Source organism: Chiloscyllium plagiosum, chromosome 6 (genome assembly GCF_004010195.1).
Source record: "Chiloscyllium plagiosum isolate BGI_BamShark_2017 chromosome 6, ASM401019v2, whole genome shotgun sequence".
In the NCBI taxonomy this organism is placed as follows: domain Eukaryota; kingdom Metazoa; phylum Chordata; class Chondrichthyes; order Orectolobiformes; family Hemiscylliidae; genus Chiloscyllium; species Chiloscyllium plagiosum.
In genome coordinates, this window is record NC_057715.1 from 119547227 (window position 1) to 119573295 (window position 26069).

The following is a 26069-nucleotide window of genomic DNA, read 5'->3' on the forward strand; positions in this document are numbered from 1 at the left end:
GACTCCCCCTGTTGGATGGGAGCCAGATTCAAACTGGCTTCACCTAAAGCTCAACCAGGTTGCTAAGATAGAGAGAGAGAGAGAGGGAGAGAGAGGGTGGGCATGCTGAGCTGGTGGGAGGGGATTTGGAGGCAGGATAGGGATATTTGGTGGGGTCAGCATATTTGGGATTGGCGAAGTGGTAGCTGGCAGTGATTAGGCGTTCAATCATTCTTCTACTGCATTCTTCTACTGACAACAAGTGGGATATTGGCAGCTGATTCAAGGCTTTCACTAGTGCCCAAATGTAGAAAGATAATCTCAATCCACACTGCCTAAGCTGCACCTTATGTATCATCCTGAAATTGAGCTTCACTCAGTACTTAACCCTCTGCTATCATAGAGTCATAGAGCGTGGAAACAGACTCTTTGGTCCAACTTGTCCATGCCGACCATGTTCCCAAACTAAACTTGCCCCACATGCCTGCATTTGGCCCATATCCTTCCAAACATTTCCTATTCATATACCTGTCCAAATGTCTATTAAATGTTGTAATTGTACCCATGTCCACAACTTCCTCTGGCATCCACATACAAACCACTCACTGTGTAAAAAGGTTGCCCCTCATGTCCTTTTACATTTCTTTCTTCTCTCACTTTAAAAATATGCCCCCTAGCTTTGAACTCCCCTATTCGAGGGAAAAGCACCTTACAATTCACCTTACCTATGCCCCTCATGACTTTATAAACCTCTATAAGATCACCCCTTAACCTTCTGTGATCCAGTGAAAAGTTGCAGGCTATCCAGCCTATCCTTATAACTCAAACCTTTCATAGCTGCAACATCCTGGTAAATCTTTTCTGAACCCTCTCCAGTTTAATAATGTCCTTCCTATAGCAGGGCGACCAGAACTGGACACAGTACTCCAGAAGAAGCTTCAGCAATATCCTGTACAACCTCAACAGGGTGTCCCAACTCCTATACTCAAAGGTCTGTGCAATAATGAGGGCAAGCATGCTTAACACATCCTTAACCACCCTGTCTTCATGTGACACAATGTAGAGAGACCTCTGCTCTATATCTAACCCCATGCTGTTCCTGTCCTGGGAGTGTTTGATGGGGGACAGTGCAGAGGGAACTTTACTCTGTATCTAACCCTGTGCTGTCCCTGTCCTGGGAGTGATTGATGGGGGACAGTATACAGGGAGCTTTACTCTGTGCCTAACTTCTTACTCTCCCTGTCCTGAGAGTGATTGATGGGGGTACAGTGTAGAGGAAGCTTTACTCTCTATCTAACCCCATGCTGTCCCTATCCTGGGAGTGTTTGATGGGAAGACATTATAGAGGGAGGTTTATTCTGTATCTAACCGTATGCTGTATTGCCCCTGGGAGTGTGATGGGGGTAGTGGAGAGGGAGCTTTACTTTCTATCTAACCCCATGCTGTGTTGCCCCTGGGAATGTTTGATTGCATCCATGGAATGTGAGGTGTTCTGTTCACTGTTTTACATCTCTCATCTTTGTTGAGTCATTGATCTTACCTGCTATGTCCTCTTGCTGTTGGTCACGTAACAGGTGTTTATCAAGGAGAGCCTTAAGAATGTTTTTGAAGGCCATTACCTCTTGCAGGCCCTGTGCCACTTGGTTCTGTTGGATCATGCTGTATTCTGCTTGCTGGGTCAGTGCGGGGACACAATGCTGCTCCAGGAAAGCCACAGTTTTTGGAATAAGATCCTGTCCAAGTTGTGTAAACAGCTTGACAATGTTGCGAGGTACACTGTAGTTACTGTATATCTTCTCCACCAGGTTGGCCAACACAGCTTCCCACACGTGACTGCCCTGATAATGGACCACGTTACACCAGGTCACTGCCGAAGGAGGGGCATTGCTGAGGTCCGTCACTTCAAGAATGAGGGAAGTAGATTCTATGAAGGAGATTTGGTCCCCATTGGACAGGGTGAGGGATTGTTTATGAGTTAACAAACTGCTGATGGGGCCCAGCCAATCTAAACACAGTTCACCATCCAACACCATCCACCTGAGAGGCTCCGGGCAATGATAGGGTTTCACCTGAGGTGACTCAAACTCCTTGACAAGTGACCTGGCCTGGGACCAGCTCTTAACTTCACTCAGCCATTTGGAGACAATCCCGTTCTTCCAGGATTGATGATCCATGGCTCCCAGCAGCTCTTCTGTGGATAGGCTGTTTGGGAAACAAACAGAGACTTGCACAGTTCTGTATGAGGGGTCAGTACTTTCAGACTGATGTGCGGCCAACTTGGGCTCATTTCTGGCCAAAAGATTCAACGTCCTTGACAATGTTTTGTATGAGGTGGTCTTGCCACTGCCTGAACATCCAACCATAATCACTCCTTTGCTGACTTTTAATGTTTGGTAAAGGACAAGGATGTTATTAACTAGTTGCTTGGTCACATGATGGTCTGTGTCTGCCAGTTCCTGTTCAATGACAGACAGGAGTTGGGAATCAGACTCTAGATTATTAGATGGGATACAGGACTGTGAAAACAGGTCTGTCAATAAACCCTTCAGACTGAGGAGGTTCTCCTGGTCTGACACGGCTGGGAACAGAGTTAAAATAAGTGCTTTAAGGATTGCATGTTCTTCAACCAAGAGTATCGATTTAAAGATAGGTGCTGATACATTTCCACTGAACTCTTCTGACTCACTGGCTTTTCTTGTTGAATTAGTGATTGGCTGCTGAGATACTAACAGACATTGTTCGACACTATCTGATTTCACCCTACCTCTGTCAGAGACTCCATCTCCTCTCTTCCCCTTCTGCTCATCCTGGCCTTCAGAGGCTGGAGGTTGGGGCACATTAGAAAGTCTTTTGGATTGATTGTTGCTGGGTTCTGGGATCTTTGCCTGTAATGTTTGGTAGAGGACATCTGCTGCGATGTCTATGACTTTCTCCATCAGTGGTAGGTAGCAGCAATCTGTGATGGAACCTGAATCCTTTACCAGCTCGAAAATTGTAAGAACTTTTCTTGATAAATTAGAGGCCTTTAAAAAGCCAATGGAGGTGAATTTCATTTCAATGATCACTTTTAGATCTGGCTCGATCACACTGACTGGCCTCAATGACAGCCGAAGGTTCTCGGGAATTGAGAGACTGGAATCAAATCTTTGAAGAGTTACAAAAGCACCGTAATTCACTCTGGCTGGTATGATGTTTCCTGCGAAGACAATACTTCCTAGGCTAGTTGGGTCAAATTGTCTCTGGCATTCAGAGCTCCAGCTATACCTGTAGCTGGTGTGCAAGTTCTCACAGTCTGTTACACTCACCAAACTGGTTCCAAACTTCTTCCTGTTAGGACCAGCTCTACAGTCTGTGTACGATCTATCGGAAATATCTTTTGTGGTTAATTCCCTGTAGGAATTCTGAATGCTGGTCAATTGCTGGCCCAGAACAGACAATATTCCCATTGGCAGACTGTCAGTGTTCTCCAACACCAACCAGGCACCTGATTGAATGGCACCACTAAAAATACGGTTGATGAATGCCAAGCTCATATCCTTGCAGCACTGGAAGATAACCAGTTGATATCCAAAAACCTGGGCTAAATGTGAGATGGTTGAACTTTTGCCAGTGCCATAGGTCCCAATGAGAGCACATGGATTGAAGTTTTGAAGAGCAAGGATCATTGCTAGGCACATTCTCTCAGTTACTGGATTCTGCACACACACACTCTTTGGGCCGATGTACTCATAGTCATAATAGTAGTTATTGCCCAAGAGATTAATGTAACATCTTAGGCCAAACTTGGACTGGTCACTACCTGGCACTGAATGTCCAAAATGAGTGGTTGATGGTTTCAAGGATTCTCTCTTGGGAAATATCCAATTAAAGTCAAATTGATATTTTATGAATTTGTGCCACTCGAATGAAGCCTCGGATTGGATGTTTGAGGCAATGAGATTGTCAGAGATATCTCGGTGATTCATTGACTTGCAAATTAAACACTTCAGCAAGAACAGAACACGTGGGTTGTCAGCCTCCTGCCAGGAATGTTTGCAGAGCCCACGGATAATCATCACGAGTCTGTCGATCTTGGTGTTGTACAGAGTTTTGAACCACTCTTTACTGACTGATCTCTTGAGCAACACTTTTTTCACATCACTGAGCCAACAAAAGTCTTCAGCAATCAAGATGCACTGCACTGGGAAGCTATTGGCTAATTTTAAAATTGACTTCATCAACTGAGCCGCCTTGTAGGCTTCAGATCTGCCCGAGGATTCTAACACAATCTTACTGTTGATTTCCCTTGCCAAGGCTGTCCTTTCTGCTACGCAGCTCTCCAGGGAAAGGAAGAGGCTTTGTTGTATCCGGAGTTCCAGGTTCCGTAACCAAGGGATGGTTTTAGGGATAGCTTCCAATCGTGGGGTCAAATTGACTCTTTCCTGCAGATCCCCATGAATTGCTAACACGTTGACTCTAGGTGGGATTATCAGATTGGGACTGCTCATAACCTGATACTCAAGGTCCTGTACCCCCCTGAAACACTTTGTCACAAAAGGCAGCAGCTTTCGGGGATCAGAGCTCAGGGTCAGCAAATGCAACAAGTCATCATCACTCAGGAAGTATAGCCGTGGGAATTCTTGTCGGGCAGACTCCAGGAGGTGATTCATCTGGAGAATGATCTGTTCCATGGCCTCAATCCCAGTGCTGAAGATCATCCTGAGTGTCATCCCCTGGTATTTTTTAGTGTCTTGGGAGAGGATGACAGATAGAACTGAGGGGTTGCTGGATAGGGCTTGAATCACCCGGCGATACAATCCATCCACCTCTTCAATCTTCTTCATCTAGGAGACAAATATAAGAAAGCTTGTGAAGTATTAATTATCAGTCTATTCCTAGGATACAGAGAGCCCTGGCCTGACTGCTCCTTCACCCTCTCTCCTGTGTCCTAACTTCGTGATCATCTTCAAGGCACAACTTTACCCTATTGCAGAAACTGAGCAACGAAAGCTCTTTGTCCCAGGCACTGGTTTCTAACTCGCAAGCCTTGTCAATCTGTTCCTGGTCAGGTGGTCAGCTGGAATATAGGTCTCTGATTGGACAAACAGCACAGGACCCAGGTAATGACAAAGATCAGGGTATGCAGAAGCAGACAGCATTTAAGAGCCAGTGCAGAAATAATGACAGGACTTGGAAGTGAACTAGGACCAAAGAAACAGTCCCTGAGACACACAAGGTTTTAGGAGATGCTTCAGGTCAGGGGAGGAGAGTGAGAGTGACATAATGAGGGAAGTGATGAGAGAGGGAAGGCGTGAGTGATCTGTTGTGGGAGGGACATGAGGAAAGAGCTAACTGGACGAGTGCAGAATAGGAGAACGAGGAGAGCAGAGTGAAGACAGGGGCATGAAGGAAGGGGGAGTGAGGAGAGGGGGTGAGATGTGTGTGAGGAAAGGGGAGGGGAGGAAGGAAAAAGAAACACAGGTGGGAACAGGTGGATGGAAAGGAACAAACTGAGCCTGGGTTCCTCTCTCCACTCTGCCCAGGGACATGCCATTCAGCTAGGGCAGTGGATGTATCTCTGAGATTAGAGTGCCAGGCACCTCCTTTTCCTGAAGAAGGGCTTATGCCCGAAACGTCGATTCTCCTGTTCCCTGGATGCTGCCTGACCTGCTGCGCTTTTCCAGCAACACATTTTCACCTCCTCAAAGTGACAGAGCAGCTTCTCTCATCTCATCTGATCTACAAAACTCCAGACAATTAGTGATGGGAAATAAATAACGTCAATGACATGTCCTATGTATCAGTTATAAAACACCTACTCTTCCCTTTGATGGGGATGAAGTAGCAGACTGCTTCAGACAGCTAACTCGTCACCTTTTGGGATGATGTTGCTCCTTTGACAAGGTTATTCGGTCCTTGTTTTTTTTCAGGGGGGTGATAAATGCAAAGGTTCCGATGTGTCTAGTTTGGATGGGTTTTAGGGCCAATTTGATTATACCTAACATATACTGCCTCAGGCAAAAACCTTTCAAGTTTAAAAAAAACTTGTACAATGAAAGGGGTGTGGCCAGTTCTCCCAGTTCAGTAGTTCTCTGGCTTGGTTTGGTTGGTTTTAGGAGAAAGTGAGGTCTGCAGATGCTGGAGATCAGAGCTGAAAATGTGTTGCTGGAAAAGCGCAGCAGGTCAGGCAGCATCCAGGGAACAGGAGAATCGACGTTTCGGGCGTAAGCCCTTCTGCTCATTCCTGAAGAAGGGCTTATGCCCGAAACGTCGATTCTCCTGTTCCCTGGATGATGCCTGACCTGCTGCGCTGTTCCAGCAACACATTTTTGGTTTGGTTTTAGCAGTTTGGCTGTTCAGAGCTGCTAATCAAAGAAACAGCTACATCGAAGATGATGTTCCATACTGAATCTCTCTCTCTGACATCTCTCTTGTAAGAACCTGTGTTTGATTTTACCTTTTTTTGCCAAAGAGTGTTTATGGGGATGTTGCAAGTATTTGGAACAGCATCATTAAGTCGCGATAGAGTCAATTGGGTTTCAAATAATTATGTTATTCTAAATTTGATTTTCTTTTGTTCGTGTATAAATAAATTCTGTTTTGTTTGAAGTTGAGTGGTTGGGCCTGCTGCCTCACTCTTGGAATACCCACGTTATACCTACTTAAAACAATTAGAAAGATTAGGGCCTGGGCTACCTTCCTGAAATGTTCTGAGGGGGTTTGGACTGGTCCATAACACCTGTACAAAAATGAAAAACTGTTAATGCTGAAAATAAACACAGAGAAATAGAAGGGAGTGAAGAAAGGGAGAGGGTAGAGAGAAAGAGGGAAGTGAGGAGGCAGAATGACAAGAGGGAAGGAAATGAGAGAAACAGAGGTGGGAACTGGGGAATGGGCCGACTGGGCTTGGACACCCACTTGAATTTGCCCAGGAACATGCCATCCAGCCTGGACAGTGCGAATCTCTGCATATGGCTCTTTGTTTCAGAACTTTTCTCAAGAGTCATACCGGACTTGAAATATTAACCCTGTTTATATCTGCACAGATGCTTCCAGAACTGCTGTGTTTCTCCAGCATTCTCCCTGTTTGTTTCAACTCCTTACCTGCTATATTTAACACTCTTCAACCCAACTCCCATAATCCTTTTCCTCCTTACCCTCCTTCCTAGAGGGTAAGGTTCTGGAGTTCCTAGAGGGTAAGGTTCTCCAAGGTTCTGGAGTTTTGCTCTGTGGCTGGGAACTGAGTGCTTCACAGCTCCAAAGCTGAGGAAGATGGTCCCTCAAATCTTGTGTGAACAGGAGCTGCCTGACTGATGATGCTGAGATTGTTAGTTACGTCTCTAACCCATTTTACTCTCTCAGGTTCTGTTCTGACCAGGGGCCACTCACCAAATTTGGATCTGGTTTCCGAGCATTCAGTTCCATCTCATAAAAGACCTGATGAAGAAAGACCCACTTATCCTGGAACATTTTCCACAGATCCAGCAGCTCCCCTGGAGAATGACAGAAGAAGACATGGGAATACAAAATGTGGGAGAAGGACTGACAGGACATGGGCCTTTAGACCAAACAGATCATGTGTCAATTGGGTATCTCCATTTCTAGTTCTTTCACAATTGTTGATGCTGCTGTGATGGGAGAATTGTGTGTGTGTGTGTGTAAAATGGTTGTTGGTTATGTTTAGTGGGTGGAGATGATTTGGAAGGCAGCAGTGAGGTGTGGAAATGATAAGGATAGCAGTCGGACAATGGGGACAATGTATCAATGATTTCACGGCAATGAGTTTGACCAGCACTGGACAGAAAGCAGGCCCTGGAGTTTTGGTTTTTGTGGTTGTGAGCGGGTTGATGATGGTGATATGTGCATTACGTTACTTACCAAAGTGCTGGATCATTTCCATAAGTTTCTCGGCTTCTTCCTGAATGTTTCCAGGTGCTGTCGTTGACACAATCATGCTCAGCGTCATCAAACTATCCTCAGTCTGCCATCTCACTCTCTCCATCTCTGGGTCAGACAGGTGAACGCATATCAGAATCAGAAGCTAGTCAATAACTCATCTCTTAGCCTCCCACTTTTCTCAATGTAATTGGGGGCAGCACGGTGGCTCAGAAGAGGACATGGAGGTCCTGGGCCTCCTTCACCGCCGCTCCCTCACCACCAGACGCCTAGAGGAAGAACGCCTCATCTTCCGCCTCGGAACACTTCAACCCCAGGGCATCAATGTGGACTTCAACAGTTTCCTCATTTCCTCTTCCCCCATCTCACCCTAGTTCTAAACTTCCAGCTCAACACTGTCCCCATGACTTGTCCGGACTTGTCCTACCTGCCTATCTTCTTTTCCACCTATCCACTCCACCCTCCTCCCTGACCTATCACCTTCATCCCCTCCCCCACTCACCCATTGTACTCTATGCTACCTTCTCCCCACCCCAACCCTCCTCTAGCTTATCTCTCCACGCTTCAGGCTCTCTGCCTTTATTCCTGACGAAGGCTTTTGCCCGAAACATTGATTTTGCTGCTCCTCGGATGTGCCTGAACTGCTGTGCTCTTCCAGCACCACTAATCCAAAAACAGTGGTTAGCACTGCTGCCTCACAGAGCCAGGGACCCAGGTTTGATTCCAGCCTTGGGTGACTGTCTGTGCGGAGTTTGCACATTGTCCCTGTGTCTGCATGGGTTTCCTCTGGGTGCTCCGGCTTCCTCCCACTATCTAAAGATGTGCAGGTCAGGTGGATTGGCCGTGCAAACTTGCCCATAGTGTTCAGGTATGTGTGGGTTAGGTGCATTAGTCAGGGTAAATGTACAGTAACAGGGTAGGGGAATGGGTCTGGGTGCGTTACTCTTCGGAGGGTCAGTGTGGACATGTTGGGTTGAAGGGCCTGTTTCTACGTTGTAGGGATTCTAACAACCAATTTTATTCCATTTTATTCTTACAGTTATAGTCAGTTTCCTTCTCCTTAACTCTGAATGTGGTATCCAACAAACTCATCCTTCTCCATCAGCATTCATAGAATTCTATACAGTAACAGCACAGAAGCAGGCCTTTCAGCCTGTCATATCCATTCTGGCTCTCTGCAAGACCAACTCAGTTAGTCCTATTAAGAGCCATCACACTGACACAGTGCCAGGAAGATGAGGAACTTCAGCTTCTTCCCCTCACCCACTTGACTGGTTTTTTGAAGCGAGCTACAAGCAGCAACAACTCAAATGTACATCGAACCTTTAATGTCATTATCAAAGTATTTTCCCTTGAGCCATGTAAAGAAATATTAGTGTAAGTGTGCATAAATTTGGTCAAAGCTTTTAAGAAGCACCTTAAAAGAGAGTTGGGTAAAGAAGCAGAAAGATTTAGGGAGTGAATTCCAGAGCTTGGGCTCCAGGCAGCTGCAGGTTCAGACACCGATAGTAAGTCAATTAAAAATTGAAGACAAAGAAATTCTGGAAATCACATAAGCTTAGCCAGTTTCTGTGGAGAGAGAGCAAGCTAACCCTTCAAGTCCAGAAGACTCTTTATCAGAGATTAAATGCTAAAGGTAGTTATTTAAAATGATACATGAGAGATAATGACATGCACAGGGATCAGTGCTGGAATCACTGATTTCATCATTTACAGAAACAATCTTTACCTACATTTTCAGGTGGAATATAATGGGGATAAGATTATCTATTTCAGTGGAAGGAGTGGAGATGCAAAGTATTTTTTAAAAGTGAGAGATTGGGAAGAGTTGAGGTCCAAAGAGACCTGGGTGTCCTTGTGAATACATCAACAAAGGCTAACACACGAGTGCAGCAAGCTGCTAGGAAGACTAATGAGATGTAAGCCTTTTTCACAAAAGGGCTTTAGGGCAGGTGCAAAGGTGTGTTGTTGCCGTCGTACTGGGCCCTGGCGAGACTGCACTTGGAATATTGTGTGAAGTTCTGGTTGCCTTACTATAGAGGGAATGCAGCAGAGGCTGATTCCTTTGGTGGTGGGACTGATCTATGAGGAACCTTGCTTGGTATTCACTGATTCTTAGAAGAATGAGAGAGGTTGTCATAGAAATGTGTAAAGTTCTTACAGGAATCAACATGATAGATGTGGGAAGTGTACGGGGAGCGGTGGTGGGGAGAGGGGTTGTGAGTGTGGGGGATATTTGGAACTAAGGGACTCAGGATAAGGAGCAGTCCACTTTGGAGTGAGATAAGGAATAATTTCACTCAAGGGGTGGTGAATCTTTGGAATTCTCTGTCCTAGAAGCTATGGAAGCTCAGTCATTGAGAAGATTCAAGACAGAAATTTGTAGGTTTGTAGTTACTGCTGATATCAATGGAGAGGGGGGTAATGCTGAATATGGCATTGAGGTAGATGATCAGTCAGGATCCAAATATAGCACAGTAAGCTTGAGAGGCAGAATAGCCTACTGCTGCCTGTGTGTTTCTATAAATTGGATTAAATTTCCAAATTCATATTTGTTACTCAATTGCGGGATGCAGATGATACAAGGTGGAGTGTGATAAAATACATTAATAAACTTGCAAACTGAGTATGTTATTGACAAGTAATCTTCAACATAGAAAATATGAGCTTGTACACTTTGATAGGAAGAATTATAGAAGCCAACTTCTCCCAGCGTTTGTGATGGCTCATAGTCAATATAGTTTTAAGAGATGTGGTCATGATATCACTGCTGTAACAGAGTGCATAATCTCAGAACATATAAAGATCTCAACTCCATATTAACAGGAGGCTACTTGATGCATGACATGCTGCTGAGAGTGTACTACTATCTGCCACTGAATAGAACATAGAACATAGAACAAAGAACAATACAGCGCAGAACAGGCCCTCCGGCCCTCGATGTTGCGCCGACCTCTGAACTATTCTCAGCTTGTCCCCCTATACTATCCCATCATCATCCATGTGCTTATCCAAGGAGTGTTTAAATCTCCCTAATGTGGCAGGCAGGGCATCCCATGCCCTTACCACTCTCTGTGTAAAGAACCTGCCTCTGACATCTGTCTTAAATCTATCACAGTGTTTGTAATTTTTATTAATGACTTGGAAGAGGGAGTCAAAGGGTGGGTCAGGAAATTTGCAGATGATATGAAGATTGGTGGAGTTGTGGATAGTGAGGAGGGCTGTTGTTGGCTGCAAAGGGACTTAGATATGATGCAGAGCTGGGCTGAGGAGTGGCAGATGGAGTTCAACCCTGTCAAGTGTGAGGTTGTCCATTTTGGAAGGACAAATAAGAAAGTACTGTGTGCAGTTCTGGTCGCCTCACTTTAGGAAAGATGTGGAAGCTTTGGAGAGGGTGCAGAGATGATTTACCAGGATGTTGCCTGGAATGGAGAGGAAGTCGTACGAGGATCGGTTGAGAGTTCTCGGCCTTTTCTCGTTGGAACGGCGAAGGATGAGGGGTGACTTGATAGAGGTTTATAAGATGATCAGAGGAATAGATAGAGTAGACAGTCAGAAACTTTTTCCCCGGGTGCAACAGAGTGTTACAAGGGGACATAAATTTAAGGTGAAGGGTGGAAGGTATAGGGGGGATGTCAGGGTAGGCTCTTTACCCAGAGAGTAGTGGGGGCATGTAATGCGCTGCCTGTGGGAGTGGCAGAGTCAGAATCATTGGTGACCTTTAAGCAACAATTGGATAGGTACATGGATGGGTGCTTAAGCTAGGACAAATGTTCAGCACAACATCGTGGGCCGAAGGGCCTGTTCTGTGCTGTATAGTTCTATGTTCTATGTTCTATGTTCACCCCTCAATTTGTAGCTATACCCACTTGTACAAGCTGAGTCATCATGCTAGGAAAAAGACTTTCACCATCTTCCCTATCTAATCCTCTGATCATCTTGTATGTCTCTATCAAATCCCCTCTTAGCCTCCTTCTTTCCAATGAGAACAGACCTAAGTCTCTCAGCCTTTCCTCAAAAGACCTTCCCTCCAGACCAGGCAACATCCAGGTAAATCTCCTCTGCACCTTTTCCAATGCTTCCACATCCTTCCCGAAATATGGTGACCAGAACAGTACACAATATTCCCAGTGTGGCCGCACCAGCGTTTTGTATAGTTGCAGCATGATATTGCGGCTCCGGAACTCAATCCCTCTTCGAATGAAACTTAACACATCGCATGCCTTCTTAACAGCACTATCCACCTGGGTGGCGACTTTCAGGGATCTATGTACGTGGACTCCAAGATCCCTCTGCACATCCACACTACCAAGAATCTTTCCATTGACACAGTACTCTGTCTTCCTGTTATTCTTCCCAAAGTGCATCACCTCACATTTAGCTGCATTGAACTCCATTTGCCACCTCTCAGCCCAATTCTGCAGTTTATCCAAGTCCCCCTGCAACCTGTAACATTCTTCCACACTGTCCACTACTCCACTGACTTTACTGTCGTCTGCAAATTTACTAATCCATCCACCTTTGCCTGCGTCTAAGTCATTTATAAAAATGACAAACAGCAGTGGTCCCAAAACAGATCCTTGTAGCACACCACTAGTAACTGGACTCCAGGCTGAATTGTTTCCATCAACCACCACTCGCTGCCTTCTTTCAGAAAGCCAGTTTCTAATCCAAACTGCTAAATCGCCCTCAATTCCATGCCTCTGCATTTTATCCTACAGCCTACCATGTGGAACCTTATCAAAGGCTTTAGTGACATCCATGTATAACACGTTAACTGCCCTACCCTCATCTACATGCTTGGTCACCTTCTCAAAAAACTCAATGAGGTTTGTGAGACACGACCTGCCCTTGACAAAACCATGTTGACTATCTGAAATCAAATTGTTGCTTGATAGATCATTATAAATCTTATCTCTTATAATCCTTTCCAAAACCTTTCCTACAACAGAAGGCTCACTGGTCTATAATTAACTTCGTCATCTCTACTGCCCTTCTTGAACAAGGGCACAACATTTGCAATCGTCCAGTCCTCAGGTACTAAACCTGTAGACAATGACGAATCAAATATCAAAGCCAATGGCTCTGCTATCTCCTCCCTCGCTTCCCAGAGAATCCTCAGATCAATCCCATCTGGCCCAGGGGACTTGTCTACTTTCACTCCTTTCTAGAATTAATAACATCTGTTCATAACTAACCTTGATCCTTTCTAGTCTACTATCTCGTACCTCATTCTTCTCTACAATATTCTCCTTTTCGTGAGTGAACACCGATGAGAAATATTCGTTTTGTACCTCTCCAATCTCCACAGGGTCCACAATCAACTTCCCACTTCTGTCTTTGATTGGCCCTATTCCTACCCTAATCATCCTTTTATTCCTCATATACCTATAGAAAGCTTTAGGGTTCTCCTTTATTCTATTTGCTAAAGACTGCTTGTGTCCTCTCTTTGCTCTTCTTAACTCTCTCTTTAAATCCTTCCTCGCTGATCTGTAACTCTCCATCGCCTCAGCAACACATAAGCCTCCTTCCTCCGCTTAACAAGAGATGCAATTTCTGTAGTAAACCACGGTTCCCTTACCTTATCACTTCCTCCCTGCCTGACAGGGACATACCTATCAAGGACACGCAATATCTGTTCCTTAAACCAGCTCCACATTTCCATTGTCTGCAACCCCTGCATTTTGCTACCCCATTCTATACATCTTAACTCTTGTCTAATAGCATTATAATTGCCCTTGCCCCATTGATAACTCTTGACCTGTGGCATGTACCTATCCCTTTCCATTGTTAAATTAAACATAACTGAATTATGGTCACTCTCTCCAAAGTGCTCACCCACAACTAAATCGAACACCTAGTCTGGTTCATTACCAAGCACCTCCCCTCTTGTCGGCCCTTCGACATACTGTGTCAGGAAACCCTCCTGTGCACATTGGACAAAAACTGATCCAGCCAACGTACTAGAGTTATTGCATTTCCAGTCAATGTTGGGAAGTTAAAGTCCCCCATAATGACAACTCTGTTCCTTTCACACGTACTCAGAATAGTTTTGTCAATCCTCTCTTCCACCTCCCTGCAACTCTGCGGAGGCCTACAAAAAAACTCCAAGCATTGTGACCTCTCCTCTCCTGTTTCTAATATTAGGAGAAAGTGAGGACTGCAGATACTGAAGATCAGAGCTGAAAATGTGTTGCTGGAAAAGCACAGCAGGTCAGGCAGCATCCAAGGAGCGGGAGAATTGACATTTCGAACATGAGCCCTTCTTCAGGAATGACTCATTCCTGAAGAAGGGCTCATGCCCGAAATGTCGATTCTCCTGCTCCTTGGATGCTGCCTGACCTGCTGCGCTTTTCCAGCAACACATTTTCAGCTCTGTTTCTAATATTAACCTGGGCACTGAAGTGCCTGTGAATGTGAGATATGTATATAGCCGGAGCTGTAATAAATGCCTGTTGAATCTTTCAACACCACCTTCTTTATATCTAATTCTGATGTTACGGGAACTAACATAAGCATTGACTCATCAGGTACAAATACCCTGCTGGAAGCAAAAGCCCAAAGCACTGTAGCAAATCTAGATTCTATGGAGGTTGAGCAGAGGGATAGAAATATAGAAAATAGGGCAGTTTACACCATTCAGATCTTTGAGCCTCCTCTGCCATTCAATATAATCATGGCTGGTTATCCAACTCAGTCCCTTGTTCCTGCTTTGTCCCCACTCCCTTTGTTCCTTTTAACCCTCAGGATTATATCTAACTCCTTCTTGAAGACATTCAATGTTTTGGCATCAGTTATTTTCTGTGGTAGAGAATCCCACAGGCTCACCACTCTCTGAGTGAAGGGGTTGTCTTCATTTCAGTCCTAAATGGCCAAACCCCTATCCTTAGACAATGACCAGGTTCTGTCTCTGTCTGTTCTTACCGATAAGGGTTAATGTTCCACTGTTTTTTGCAGCCCAGCTTTCCTGAGGCTGATGATGTTTTCCACCTTCATTATCCTGATAATGAATCACTGCAATGTGTGTCACAAATTTGAACTCATAATGCTGCCAGAGTTTCTCCACTGACCGCAAGAGTTTCTGAAGTTCAAATTCCTTCTTAGCTTTGATTAATATCTAGAAAGAGGAGAACAATGATGAACATCCCACTGTGTGCAGTATAGCAACATTCCTGAGGTTCTTGAGAAACAGTTACATATCCCTCTCTATTGACAGCATGAAGCCACCTCTACATCTCAGCTCCATGCTGACAGAGGCCTCCTTAGGCTCCAGGTTCAGTTGGCTGCCCACTTCCCCTTGAATACTTTAATGAGCAGTTTATTGACTTTCTCTATTGACAGGAAAGCCACTGCCTCTGCACTAAGCTGGTTTGTGATTACCAGTGCAGCTGTTTGATTGCATACATGTGCTTTCTTTATTACAGCACATCTTATCCACGTCCCGCACTTCCGCCCTCGAACCCACCCCTCCAACCGCAACAAGACAGAGCCCCCCCAGTCCTCACCTTCCACTTCACCAACCTCCGTATACAACACATCATCCACCACCATTTCCCCCACCTACAAATGGACCCCATCACCAGAGATATATTTCCGTCCCCACTACGACCCGCTTCCTGTAAAGACTGTTCCCTCGTCAGGTCCAAGTCCCCCACCAACCCACCCTCCCCTGCCGGCATCTTCCCCTGCCATCGCAGGAATTGCAAACCCTGCGCCCACACCTCCCCCTTTTTCTCCATCCAAGGCCCCAAAGGAGCCTTCCACATCTATCAAAGTTTCGCTTGCACTTCCACACGTCATTTATTGTATCCATTGCTCCCGATGTGGTCTCCTCTACATCGGGGAGACAGGACACCTATTCGCAGAGTGCTTTAGAGAACATCTCCGGGACACCTGCACCAACCAACCAGACCGCTCCGTGGCCCAACATTTCAACTCCCCCTCCCACTCCGCTGAGAACATGCAGGCCCTGGGCCTCCTCCATCGTCACTCTCTTACCACACAACGTCTCATCTTCTGCCTCGTAACACTCCCATGGCATTAATGTGGATTTCAACAGTTTCCTCATTTCCCCTCCCCCCACCTTCTCCCAGTTCCAACCTCCCAGCTCAGCGCTGCCCTCACGATCTGTCCCACCTGTCCATCTTTCTTCCCACCTATCTGCTCCACCCTCCCCTCCAACCTATCACCCTTACCCCCATCTCCATCCACCTATTGCACTATCAGCCACCTTACGCCCACCCCACCCCACCCCCTCCCATTTATCTCTCCACCCCGAGGCTCCCAGATTCATTCCTGATGAAGGGCTTTTGCCCGAAACGTTGATCTTCCTGCTTCTCGGATGCTGCCTGACCTGCTGTGCTTTTCCAGCACCACACTCCCAACTGCCTTTATTACAACCAGGTCAGTCAGTTACAACACAGAAAATAGGGGCAGGAAAAGAACATTCCACTCGTCAAGACTGTTCCAACTTGCAGTACGATCAGAGCTAATCCTGGGCTTCATCTTCACAGTCCTGCGTATTCCCATACTCCTGGCTTCCCTGGATCCAAATATTTATCTATCCCAGCTAGATAAATCTATATCTATTTAATTAAATATATTGGGGCAGAGATTTCCAAAGATTCACAACCCTTAAAGTGAAGAAACTATTCTCATCTCAGTCCAAAATGATAGTGCTCTTATTCCCTTGTTTTAGATACCCCTGCCTAGACAGAATCAATCTCTCAGTGTCAACCCCATCAAGTCCCTTCACAAACTTATATGTTTATTTGAGATTTTTTTCATTCCTTAAAGCTCCAGAGAAACTCCAGCCTCTTGTCATTGGTCAACCAACCATCATGAGGAAGCTGATTCCAGCTGATTGCCTGGACTTTGCTGACAGAAATTGTTGCCCCTAATGCGGTTTCCACATTGGCACTGGGCTACACCATTGCATTACTATAAGGAGGCCATTCAGCCTTTATAGCCTATGCTGCCATTCAGGCTGGACTGTGATAACCCCATACGCTTAATGTTTTCATAACAATTAATCTCCCTATTTCATTTTCAACGTTCATACTTACTCACACTCTGTATGGACTTGTTTGCACATTTCATTCCTGAAAAGACTAGCTTGAATTTTAGACTCAGCCTGGAGTCTAAGATTCCTCCCGCGGCACTTTGCTCCTTCCCCATCCCTCCATGCCCTCTCTCTCTCACTCTCTCCTATCCTCAGTATTGTTCAGTATACGGAGTTGCCTGCCTACTGGAGCTGTGTTTTTGTGGTAAGAAACAGTAAGCTCACCTACCTGTGCAATAAAGTCACTGTAGCTGGGAAAGTCATAGGACAGAAGATCAGCGAGGGTCATGTCCCACACAGGAATCCAGGTTTCACCCATCTCTGAAAGCAGAATATGATTCAATCTGAGCTAAAACAAACATCAACCTCGGTCCCAACAGCAACCTCAGGCCCAGCAGCAACAACAGGCCAAACATCAACTACAGGTCCAACATCAAACTCAGGCCCAGCAGCAACCACAGGCCCAGCAGCAACCAAAGGCCCAACATCAACCTCAGGCCCAACATTAACCCCAGGCCCAACATCAACCTCAGACCCAACATCAACCTCAGGCCCAGCAGCAACCTCAGGCCCAGCAGCAACCACAGGCCCAGCAGCAACCACAGGCCCAGCAGCAACCACAGGCCCAGCAGCAACCACAGGCCCAATATCAACCATAGGCCCAACATCAACCTCAGGCCCAACATCGACATCAGGCCCAACATCAACATCAGGCCCAGCATCAACCACAGGCCCAACATCAACCTCAGGCCCAGCAACAACCACAGGCCCAGCATCAACCTCAGGCCCAACATTAACCTTAGGCCCAGCTGCAACCACAGGCCCAACATCAACCTCAGGCCCAACATCAACCTCAGGCCCAACATCAATCTCAGACCCAGCAGCAACCACAGACCCTGCAGCAACCTCAGGCCCAACATCAACCTCAGACCCAGCAGCAACCACAGGCCCAACAACGCGCTCAGGCCCAGCAGCAACCTCAGGCCCTGCAGCAAACAGAGGCCCAGCAGCAACCACAGGCCCCGCAGCAACCTCAGGCTCAGCAGCAAACACAGGCCCTGCAGCAACCACAGGCCCTCAGCAACCTCAGGCCCTGCAGCAATCACAGGCTCAGCAGCAACCACAGGCCCAGCAGCAACCTCAGGGCCCACAGCAACTACAGGCCCAACATCAACCTTGGGCCCAACATCAATCTCAGACCCAACATCAACCACAGGCCCAGCAGCAAACACAGGCCTAGCAGCAAACATAGGCCCAACATCAACCTCAGGTCCTGCAGCAACCTCAGACTACCAGCAGCAACCACAGGTCCAACATCAACCTCAGGCCCATCATCAACCTCAGGCCCCGCAGCAACCACAGGCCCAGCAGCAACCTCAGGCCCAGCAGCAACCTCAGGCCTTGCAGCAACCTCAAGCCCCGCAGCAACCTCAGACTACCAGCAGCAACCACAGGTCCAACATCAACCTCAGGCCCATGATCAACCTCAGGCACCGCAGCAACCACAGGCCCAGCAGCAATCTCAGGCCTTGCAGCAACCACAGGCCTTGCAGCAACCTCAAGCCCCGCAGCAACCTCAGGCCCAGCAGCAACCACAGGCCCAACATCAACCTGAGGCCCAGCAGCAACCTGAGGGCCCGCAGCAATAACAGGCCCAACATCAACCACAGGCCCAACATCTACCTCAGGCACAGCAGCAACCTCAGGCCAAGCAGCAACCAGAGGCCCAGCATCAACCACAAGCCCCACAGCAACCTCAGGCCCAGCAGCAACCACAGGCCCTGCACCAACATCAGGCCCAGCTGCAACCACAGGCCCAGCAGCAACCACAGGCCAAACATCAACCTCAGGCCCCGCATCAACCACAGGCCCTGCAGCAACCACAGGCCCCACAGCAACCTCAGGCTTAACATCAACCTCAGTCCCAACATAAACCACAGGCCCAACATCAACTTCAGGCGCAGCATCAACCACAGGCGCAGCATCAACCTCAGGCCCAACATCAACCTCAGGCCCAGCAGCAATTTCAGGCCCAGCAGCAACCACAGGCCCTGCAGCAACCACAGGCCCAGCAGCAACCTCAGGCCCTGCAGCAACCAGAGGCCCAGCAGCAACCACAGGCCCCTAGCAAACTCAGGCCCAGCAGAAACCTCAGGCCGAGCTGCAACCACAGGCCCAGCAGCAACCGCAGGCCCAACATAAACCACAGGCTCCGCAGCAACCTCAGGCCCTGCAGCAACCACAGGCCCAGCAGCAACCTCAGGCCCAGCATCAACCACAGGCCCCACAGCAACCACAGGCCCAGCAGCAACCACAGGCCCCGCATCAACCACAGGCCCCGCAGCAACCACAGGCCCTACAGCAACCTCAGGCTCAACATCAACCTCAGTCCCAACATCAACCACAGGCCCAACATCAACCTCAGGCGCAGCATCAACCACAGGCCCTGCAGCAACCTCAGACTGCCAGCAGCAACCTCAGGCCTTGCAGCAACCTCAAGCCCCGCAGCAACCTCAGGCCCAGCAGCTACCACAGGCCCAGCAGCAACCACAGGCCCAACATCAACCTGAGGCCCAGCAGCAACCTGAGGGCCCGCAGCAATATCAGGCCCAACATCAACCACAGGCCCAAATCTACCTCAGGCACAGCAGCAACCTCAGGCCTTGCAGCAACCAGAGGCCCAGCATCAACCACAAGCCCCACAGCAACCTCAGGCCAAGCAGCAAACACAGGCTCTGCACCAACATCAGGCCCAGCTGCAACCACAGGCGCAGCAGCAACCACAGGCCAAACATCAACCACAGGCCCCGCATCAACCACAGGCCCCGCAGCAACCACAGGCCCCACAGCAACCTCAGGCTCAACATCAACCTCAGGCTCAACATCAACCTCAGTCCCAACATCAACCACAGGCCCAACATCAACCACAGGCCCAACATCAACCTCAGGCGCAGCATCAACCACAGGCCCAACATCAACCTCAGGCCCAGCAGCAACCACAGGCCCAGCAGCAACCAAAGGCCCAACATTAACCTCAGGTCCAGCAGCAACCACAGGCCCTGCAGCAACCACAGGCCCTGCAGCAACCACAGGCCCTGCAGCAACCTCAGGCCCAACATCAACCTCAGGCCCAACATCAACCTCAGGCCCAACATCAACCACAGGCCCAACATCAACCTCAGGCCCAACATCAACCTCAGGCCCAGCAGCAACCACAGGCCCAGTACCAACCACAGGCCCAATATCAACCACAGGCCCAACAACAACCTCAGGCCCAACATCGACATCAGGCCCAACATCAACATCAGGCCCAGCAGCAACCACAGGCCCAGCATCAACCTCAGGCCCAACATTAACCTCAGGCCCAGCTGCAACCACAGGCCCAACATCAACCTCAGACCCAACATCAACCTCAGGCCCAGCAGCAACCTCAGGCCCAGCAGCAACCATAGGCCCAGCAGCAACCACAGGCCCAGTATCAACCATAGGCCCAACATCAACCTCAGGCCCAACATCGACATCAGACGTTCTCCCCGTGTCTGCGTGGGTTTCCTCCGGGTGCTCCGGTTTCCTCCCACAGTCCAAAGATGTGCAGGTTAGGTGAATTGGCCATAATAAATTGCCCGTAGTGTTAGGTAAGGGGTAAATGTAGGGGTATGGGTGGGCTTCGCTTCGGCGGGGCGGTGTGGACTTGTTGGGCCGAAGGGCCTGTTTCCACACTGTAATCTAATCTAATCTAAAATCTAATCTAATCTAATCAACATCAGGCCCAGCATCAACCACAGGCCCAACATCAACCTCAGGCCCAGCAACAACCACAGGCCCAGCATCAACCTCAGGCCCAACATTAACCTCAGGCCCAACATCAATCTCAGACCCAGCAGCAACCACAGACTCTGCAGCAACCTCAGGTCCAACATCAACCTCAGACCCAGCAGCAACCACAGGCCCAACAACGCGCTCAGGCCCAGCAGCAACCTCAGGCCCTGCAGCAAACAGAGGCCCAGCAGCAACCACAGGCCCCACAGCAACCTCAGGCTCAGCAGCAACCACAGGCCCAGCAGCAACCACAGGCCCTGCAGCAACCACAAGCCCAGCAGCAATCTCAGGCCCAACATCAACCACAGGCCCAGCAGCAAACACAGGCCCAACATCAACCTCGGGTCCCGCAGCAACCTCAGACTACCAGCAGCAACCACAGGTCCAACATCAACCTCAGGCCCATCATCAACCTCAGGCCCATCATCAACCTCAGGCCCCGCAGCAACCACAGGCTCAGCAGCAACCTCAGGCCTTGCAGCAACCTCAAGTCCCGCAGCAACCTCAGGCCCAGCAGCAACCACAGGCCCAGCAGCAACCACAGGCCCAACATCAACCTGAGGCGTGGCAGCAACCTGAGGGCCCGCAGCAATAACAGGCCCAACATCAACCACAGGCCCAACATCTACCTCAGGCACAGCAGCAACCTCAGGCCATGCAGCAACCAGAGGCCCTGCAGCAACATCAGGCCCAGCTGCAACCACAGGCCCAGCAGCAACCACAGGCTAAACATCAACCACAGGCCCCGCAGCAACCACAGGCCCAGCAGCAACCTCAGGCTCAACATCAACCTCAGTCCCAACATTAACCACAGGCCCAACAGCAACCACAGTCCCAACAGCAACCACAGGCTCAACATCAACCTCAGGCCCAACATCAACCTCAGGTCTAGCAGCAACCACAGGCCCAACATCAACCTCAGGCCCAACATCAACCTCAGGCCCAGCAGCAACCACAGGCCCAGCAGCAACCACAGGCCCAATATCAACCACAGGCCCAACATCAACCTCAGGCCCAACATCAACCTCAGGCCCAGCAGCAACCACAGGCCCAACATCAACCTCAGGCCCAATATCAACCACAGGCCAAACATCAACCTCAGGCCCAACATTGACATCAGGCCCAACATCAACATCAGGCCCAGCAGCAACCACAGGCCCAACATCAACCTCAGGCCCAGCAGCAACCACAGGCCCAACATTAACCTCAGGCCCAGCTGCAACCACAGGCCCAACATCAACCTCAGGCCCAACATCAACCTCAGACCCAGCAGCAACCACAGGCACAACAACAAGCTCAGGCCCAGCTGCTACCTCAGGCCCTGCGGCAAACACATGCCCAGCAGCATCCTCAGGCCCCGCAGCCACCTCAGGCCCAACATCAACCTCAGGCCCAGCAGCAACCTCAGGCCCAACATCAACCTCAGGCCCAACATCAACCTCAGACCCAACAGCAACCACAGGCCCAACAACACGCTCAGGCCCAGCAGCAACCTCAGGCCCTGCAGCAAACAGAGGCCCAACAGCAACCACAGGCCCCACAGCAACCTCAGGCCCAGCAGCAATGACAGGCCCAGCTGCAACCACAGGCCCAACATCAACCTCAGGCCCAGCAGCAACCTCAGGGTCCACAGCAACTACAGGCCCAAAATCAACCTCAGGCCCAACATCAATCTCGGGCCCAGCAGCAACCACAGGCCCAGCAGCAACCTCAGGCCCAGCAGCAACCTCAGGCTCAACATCAACCTCAGGCCCAACATCAACCACAGGCGTAACATCAACCTCAGGCCCAACATTAACCTCAGGCCCAGCAGCAACCACAGACCCAACATCGACCACAGACCCAACATTGACCTCAGGCCCAACATCAACCACAGGTCCTGCAGCAACCACAGGCCCCGCAGCAACCACAGGCCCAACATCAACCTCAGGCCCAGCAGCAAGCTTAGGGCCCACAGCAACTACAGGCCCAACATCCACCTCAGGCCCAACATCAATCTCAGGCCCAACATCAACCTCAGGCCTAGCAGCAACCTTAGGGCCCGCAGCAGCCACAGGCCCAACATCGACCACAGGCACTGCAACAACCTCAGGCCCCGCAGCAACCACAGGCCCCGCAGCAACCACAGGCCCTGCAGCAACCACAGGCCCAACATCAACCTCAGGCCCAGCATCAATTATAACCCCAAACTCAGCCTCAAATTCAGTTTTACTCCACATTTGGTTCTGGTGCCAGTCCATTTTTACTCACCACTGAGGAACTGAGTGTGGGTTGAGAGGCTGTGAAAGTAGACTGTGAATTTTGATGCTCTATTCACCCAGGCATTGTTTCACTGAACAATCAACACATTCACAATCGTACTTTTCAGATCAAAGACACTGTAGGAGCAATTACACCTGGACAGAATGACATTCGGTGCAAAATGATACATGGGTGGAAGGTCACCTGGGGAGTCAAACTAATCGTACTGGGTGACATATGGACAGGGTTAACACCATATTGTGAGAGTGGAGTGGATCATATGAATTTATGATGTTTAAGCTGAAGTAGGCCATTCAGCCCCTTTAACCCACCCCATCTTATAATATGATCATGACAGATTTGTTTGTGTGCCAGATTCCACATTCCTATCTATCCCCAAAAATCTTAGGTTCCTAACTCTATTTTAACAATATTCAATGACCTTGCTACCACTACCTTCTGAAGCAGAGCATTCCAAAGTCACAATTTTCTGCCCTCTGTCCTGAAAATATGTCCCCTAATTTTCAAACAGGGCTCCCCTTGTTCTGAACTGACCCACAAGAGGAAACATCCTTCTCTCCACATCCACCCTGTCCAGACCATGCAGGGCCTGATGCACTTCAATCAAATCACCCCTCACTCTCTAAACTCCAGTAGAAACAAGGCCAGTCAGTTTAATCTATCCTGTTAAAGGGGAAGCCAACGATAGTTTGGAAAATGTAGAATATCTTTGAATATTCAGCTCTTAGTCCAAGTCACCATGCCACTGTGTTTCTGTAATGACAATTAGATCATATTCCTGTATCGCTAATTGTGCTTTTAGATCACTGAATTTGCTGTGAGTACTGTGTGTCCAGGTATAGTGTCCTTTGTCTTTTTGACATCATTGTGTTCACAAAGTGTATTCAATCTGCAGCTTTGTTTCTCCTGTGTTCTGATCTCCCTTGCAGCTTTTCAACTTCCTGTTACCAGCTGAACTGCTTTCCAGTTTGGGATCCCCCTGAGGTCCCCGTCCCGATGATGATCTGGTTTAAACCCACCCTAGCAGTCCTTGTAAATCCCGTGAGGATATCACTCCCAGTCTCATTAAGCTGTAACCTGTCCAGCTTGTTCCACTTACCTCAGAACCAGTTCCAAAGCCTCTGAAATCTGATGCCCTCCCTCCTTGACCAGTTCTCCAGCCACCCCTCCTATACCAGTTCTCCAGCCACCCCTCCTTGACCAGTTCTCCAGCCACCCCTCCTATACCAGTTCTCCAGCCACCCCTCCTTGACCAGTTCTCCAGCCACCCCTCCTATACCAGTTCTCCAGCCACCCCTCCTTGACCAGTTCTCCAGCCACCCCTCCTTGACCAGTTCTCCAGCCACGTATTCAGTCAATCACCCCTCCTGTTCTTATGTTTGCCATCATATGGCACTGGGAGTAATTCTGAGGGGTCTGTTGTTGAGTTCCTTCCCAACTCTTGCTTCAGGCCATCCTCCCTCTTTCTGCCTGTCATCACTGGACTACCACCTGACTCAGTATGTAGACAGGCCAACTAGAGGGGAGGTCATATTGGTGCTTGACAACGAACCATGCCAGGTGTCAGACCTCTCAATGGGACAGCATTTCGGTGATAGAGATCACAACTCCCTGACCTTTACAATACTCATGGAGAGGGATAGGAGCAGACTGTATGGGAAAGTATTTAATTGGGGAAGAGAGAATTACGATGCTATTAGGCAGGAACTGGGCGCTTAGATTGGGAACAAATGTTCTCTGGGAAATGCACGACAGAAATGTGGAGGTTGTTTAGGAAGCACTTGCTGATATTGCTGGCCAGGTTTGTCCCACTGAGACAAGGAAGGGATGGTAGGGTGAAGGAACCTTTGGGTAACAAGAGATGTGGAACATCTAGTCAAGAGGAAAAAGGAAGCTTACTTAAGGTTGAAGAGGCAAGGATCAGAGAGGGCTCTACAGGGTTATAAGGCAGCCAGGAAGGAACTCAAGAACTTAGGAGAGCTAGAAGGGGGCATGAGAAAGCTTTAGCGGGTAGGATTAAGGAGAACCCTAAGGCATTCTACACTTTCATGAGGAACAAGAGGATGGCCAGAGTGAGAGAAGGGCCAATCAAAGATAGTAGAGGGAACTTGCGCCTGGAGTCAGAGGAGGTAGGGGAGGTCCTTAATGAATACTTTGCGTCAGAATTCACCAGTGAGAGGGACCTTGACATTTCTGAAGACAGCTATGCTGATATGCTTGAACAGGTTGATGTTAAGAAGGAGGATGTACTGAAAATTTTGAAAATCATAAGGGCAGATAAATGCCCTAGGCCAGACGGGATATACCAAGGTTACTACAGAAAGTGATGGAAGAGATTGCTGCAGATTTGGCGATGATCTTTGTACACTCACTGTCCACTGGAGTACTGCCAGATGATTGGGGGGTGGGAAATGTTATTCCCTTGTTCAAGAAAGGAAATAAGGACAATCCTGGGAATTACAGATCAGTTAGTCTCATGTTTATGGGGGGTAAAGTATTGGAGAGGATTCTGAGAGACAGGATTTATGATTACCTGGAAATCCATAGTTTGATTAGCAATAGTCAGCATGGCTTTGTGAGGGACAGGTCATGCCTCACAAACCTTATTGAATTCTTTGGGGATGTGACAAAACACATTGATGAAGGTAGAGCAGTGAATGTGATGTACAAGGATTTTAGATAATAGACAATAGACAATAGGTGTAGGAGTAGGCCATTCTACCCTTCGAGCCTGCATCACCATTCAATATGATCATGGCTGATCATCCTTAATCAGTATCCTGTTCCTTCCTTATCTCCATAACCCTTGATTCCACTATCCTTGAGAGCTCTATCCGACTCTTTCTTAAATGAATCCAGACACTGGGCCTCCACTGCCCTCTGGGGCAGAGCATTCCACACAGCCACCACTCTCTGGGTGAAGACGTTTCTCCTCATCTCTGCCCTAAATGGTCTACCCCGTATTTTTAAGCTGCGTACTCTGGTTCGGGACTCACCCATCAGCGGAAACATATTTCCTGCCGCCAGAGTGTCCAATCCTTTAATAATCTTATATGTCTCAATCAGATCCCCT

General features: G+C 48.5%; 1 protein-coding gene across 1 annotated transcript in view; it reads right to left on the reverse strand.

Moving 5' to 3' along the window:
• The window catches only part of LOC122551092 (dynein heavy chain domain-containing protein 1-like), a 221247-nt gene that overhangs the window by 140719 nt on the left and 54459 nt on the right, over window positions 1-26069 (reverse strand). Inside the window, exons 14-22 of the mRNA XM_043692735.1 lie at window positions 21544-22865; window positions 20793-21459; window positions 19553-20283; window positions 18209-19039; window positions 17276-17953; window positions 14779-14971; window positions 7837-7962; window positions 7348-7451; window positions 1520-4802 (exon numbers count right to left, since the gene is read on the reverse strand). Of these exons, the coding sequence (XP_043548670.1) occupies window positions 1520-4802; window positions 7348-7451; window positions 7837-7962; window positions 14779-14971; window positions 17276-17953; window positions 18209-19039; window positions 19553-20283; window positions 20793-21459; window positions 21544-22865 (7935 nt within the window). The remainder of the gene's footprint in view (window positions 1-1519; window positions 4803-7347; window positions 7452-7836; window positions 7963-14778; window positions 14972-17275; window positions 17954-18208; window positions 19040-19552; window positions 20284-20792; window positions 21460-21543; window positions 22866-26069) is intronic.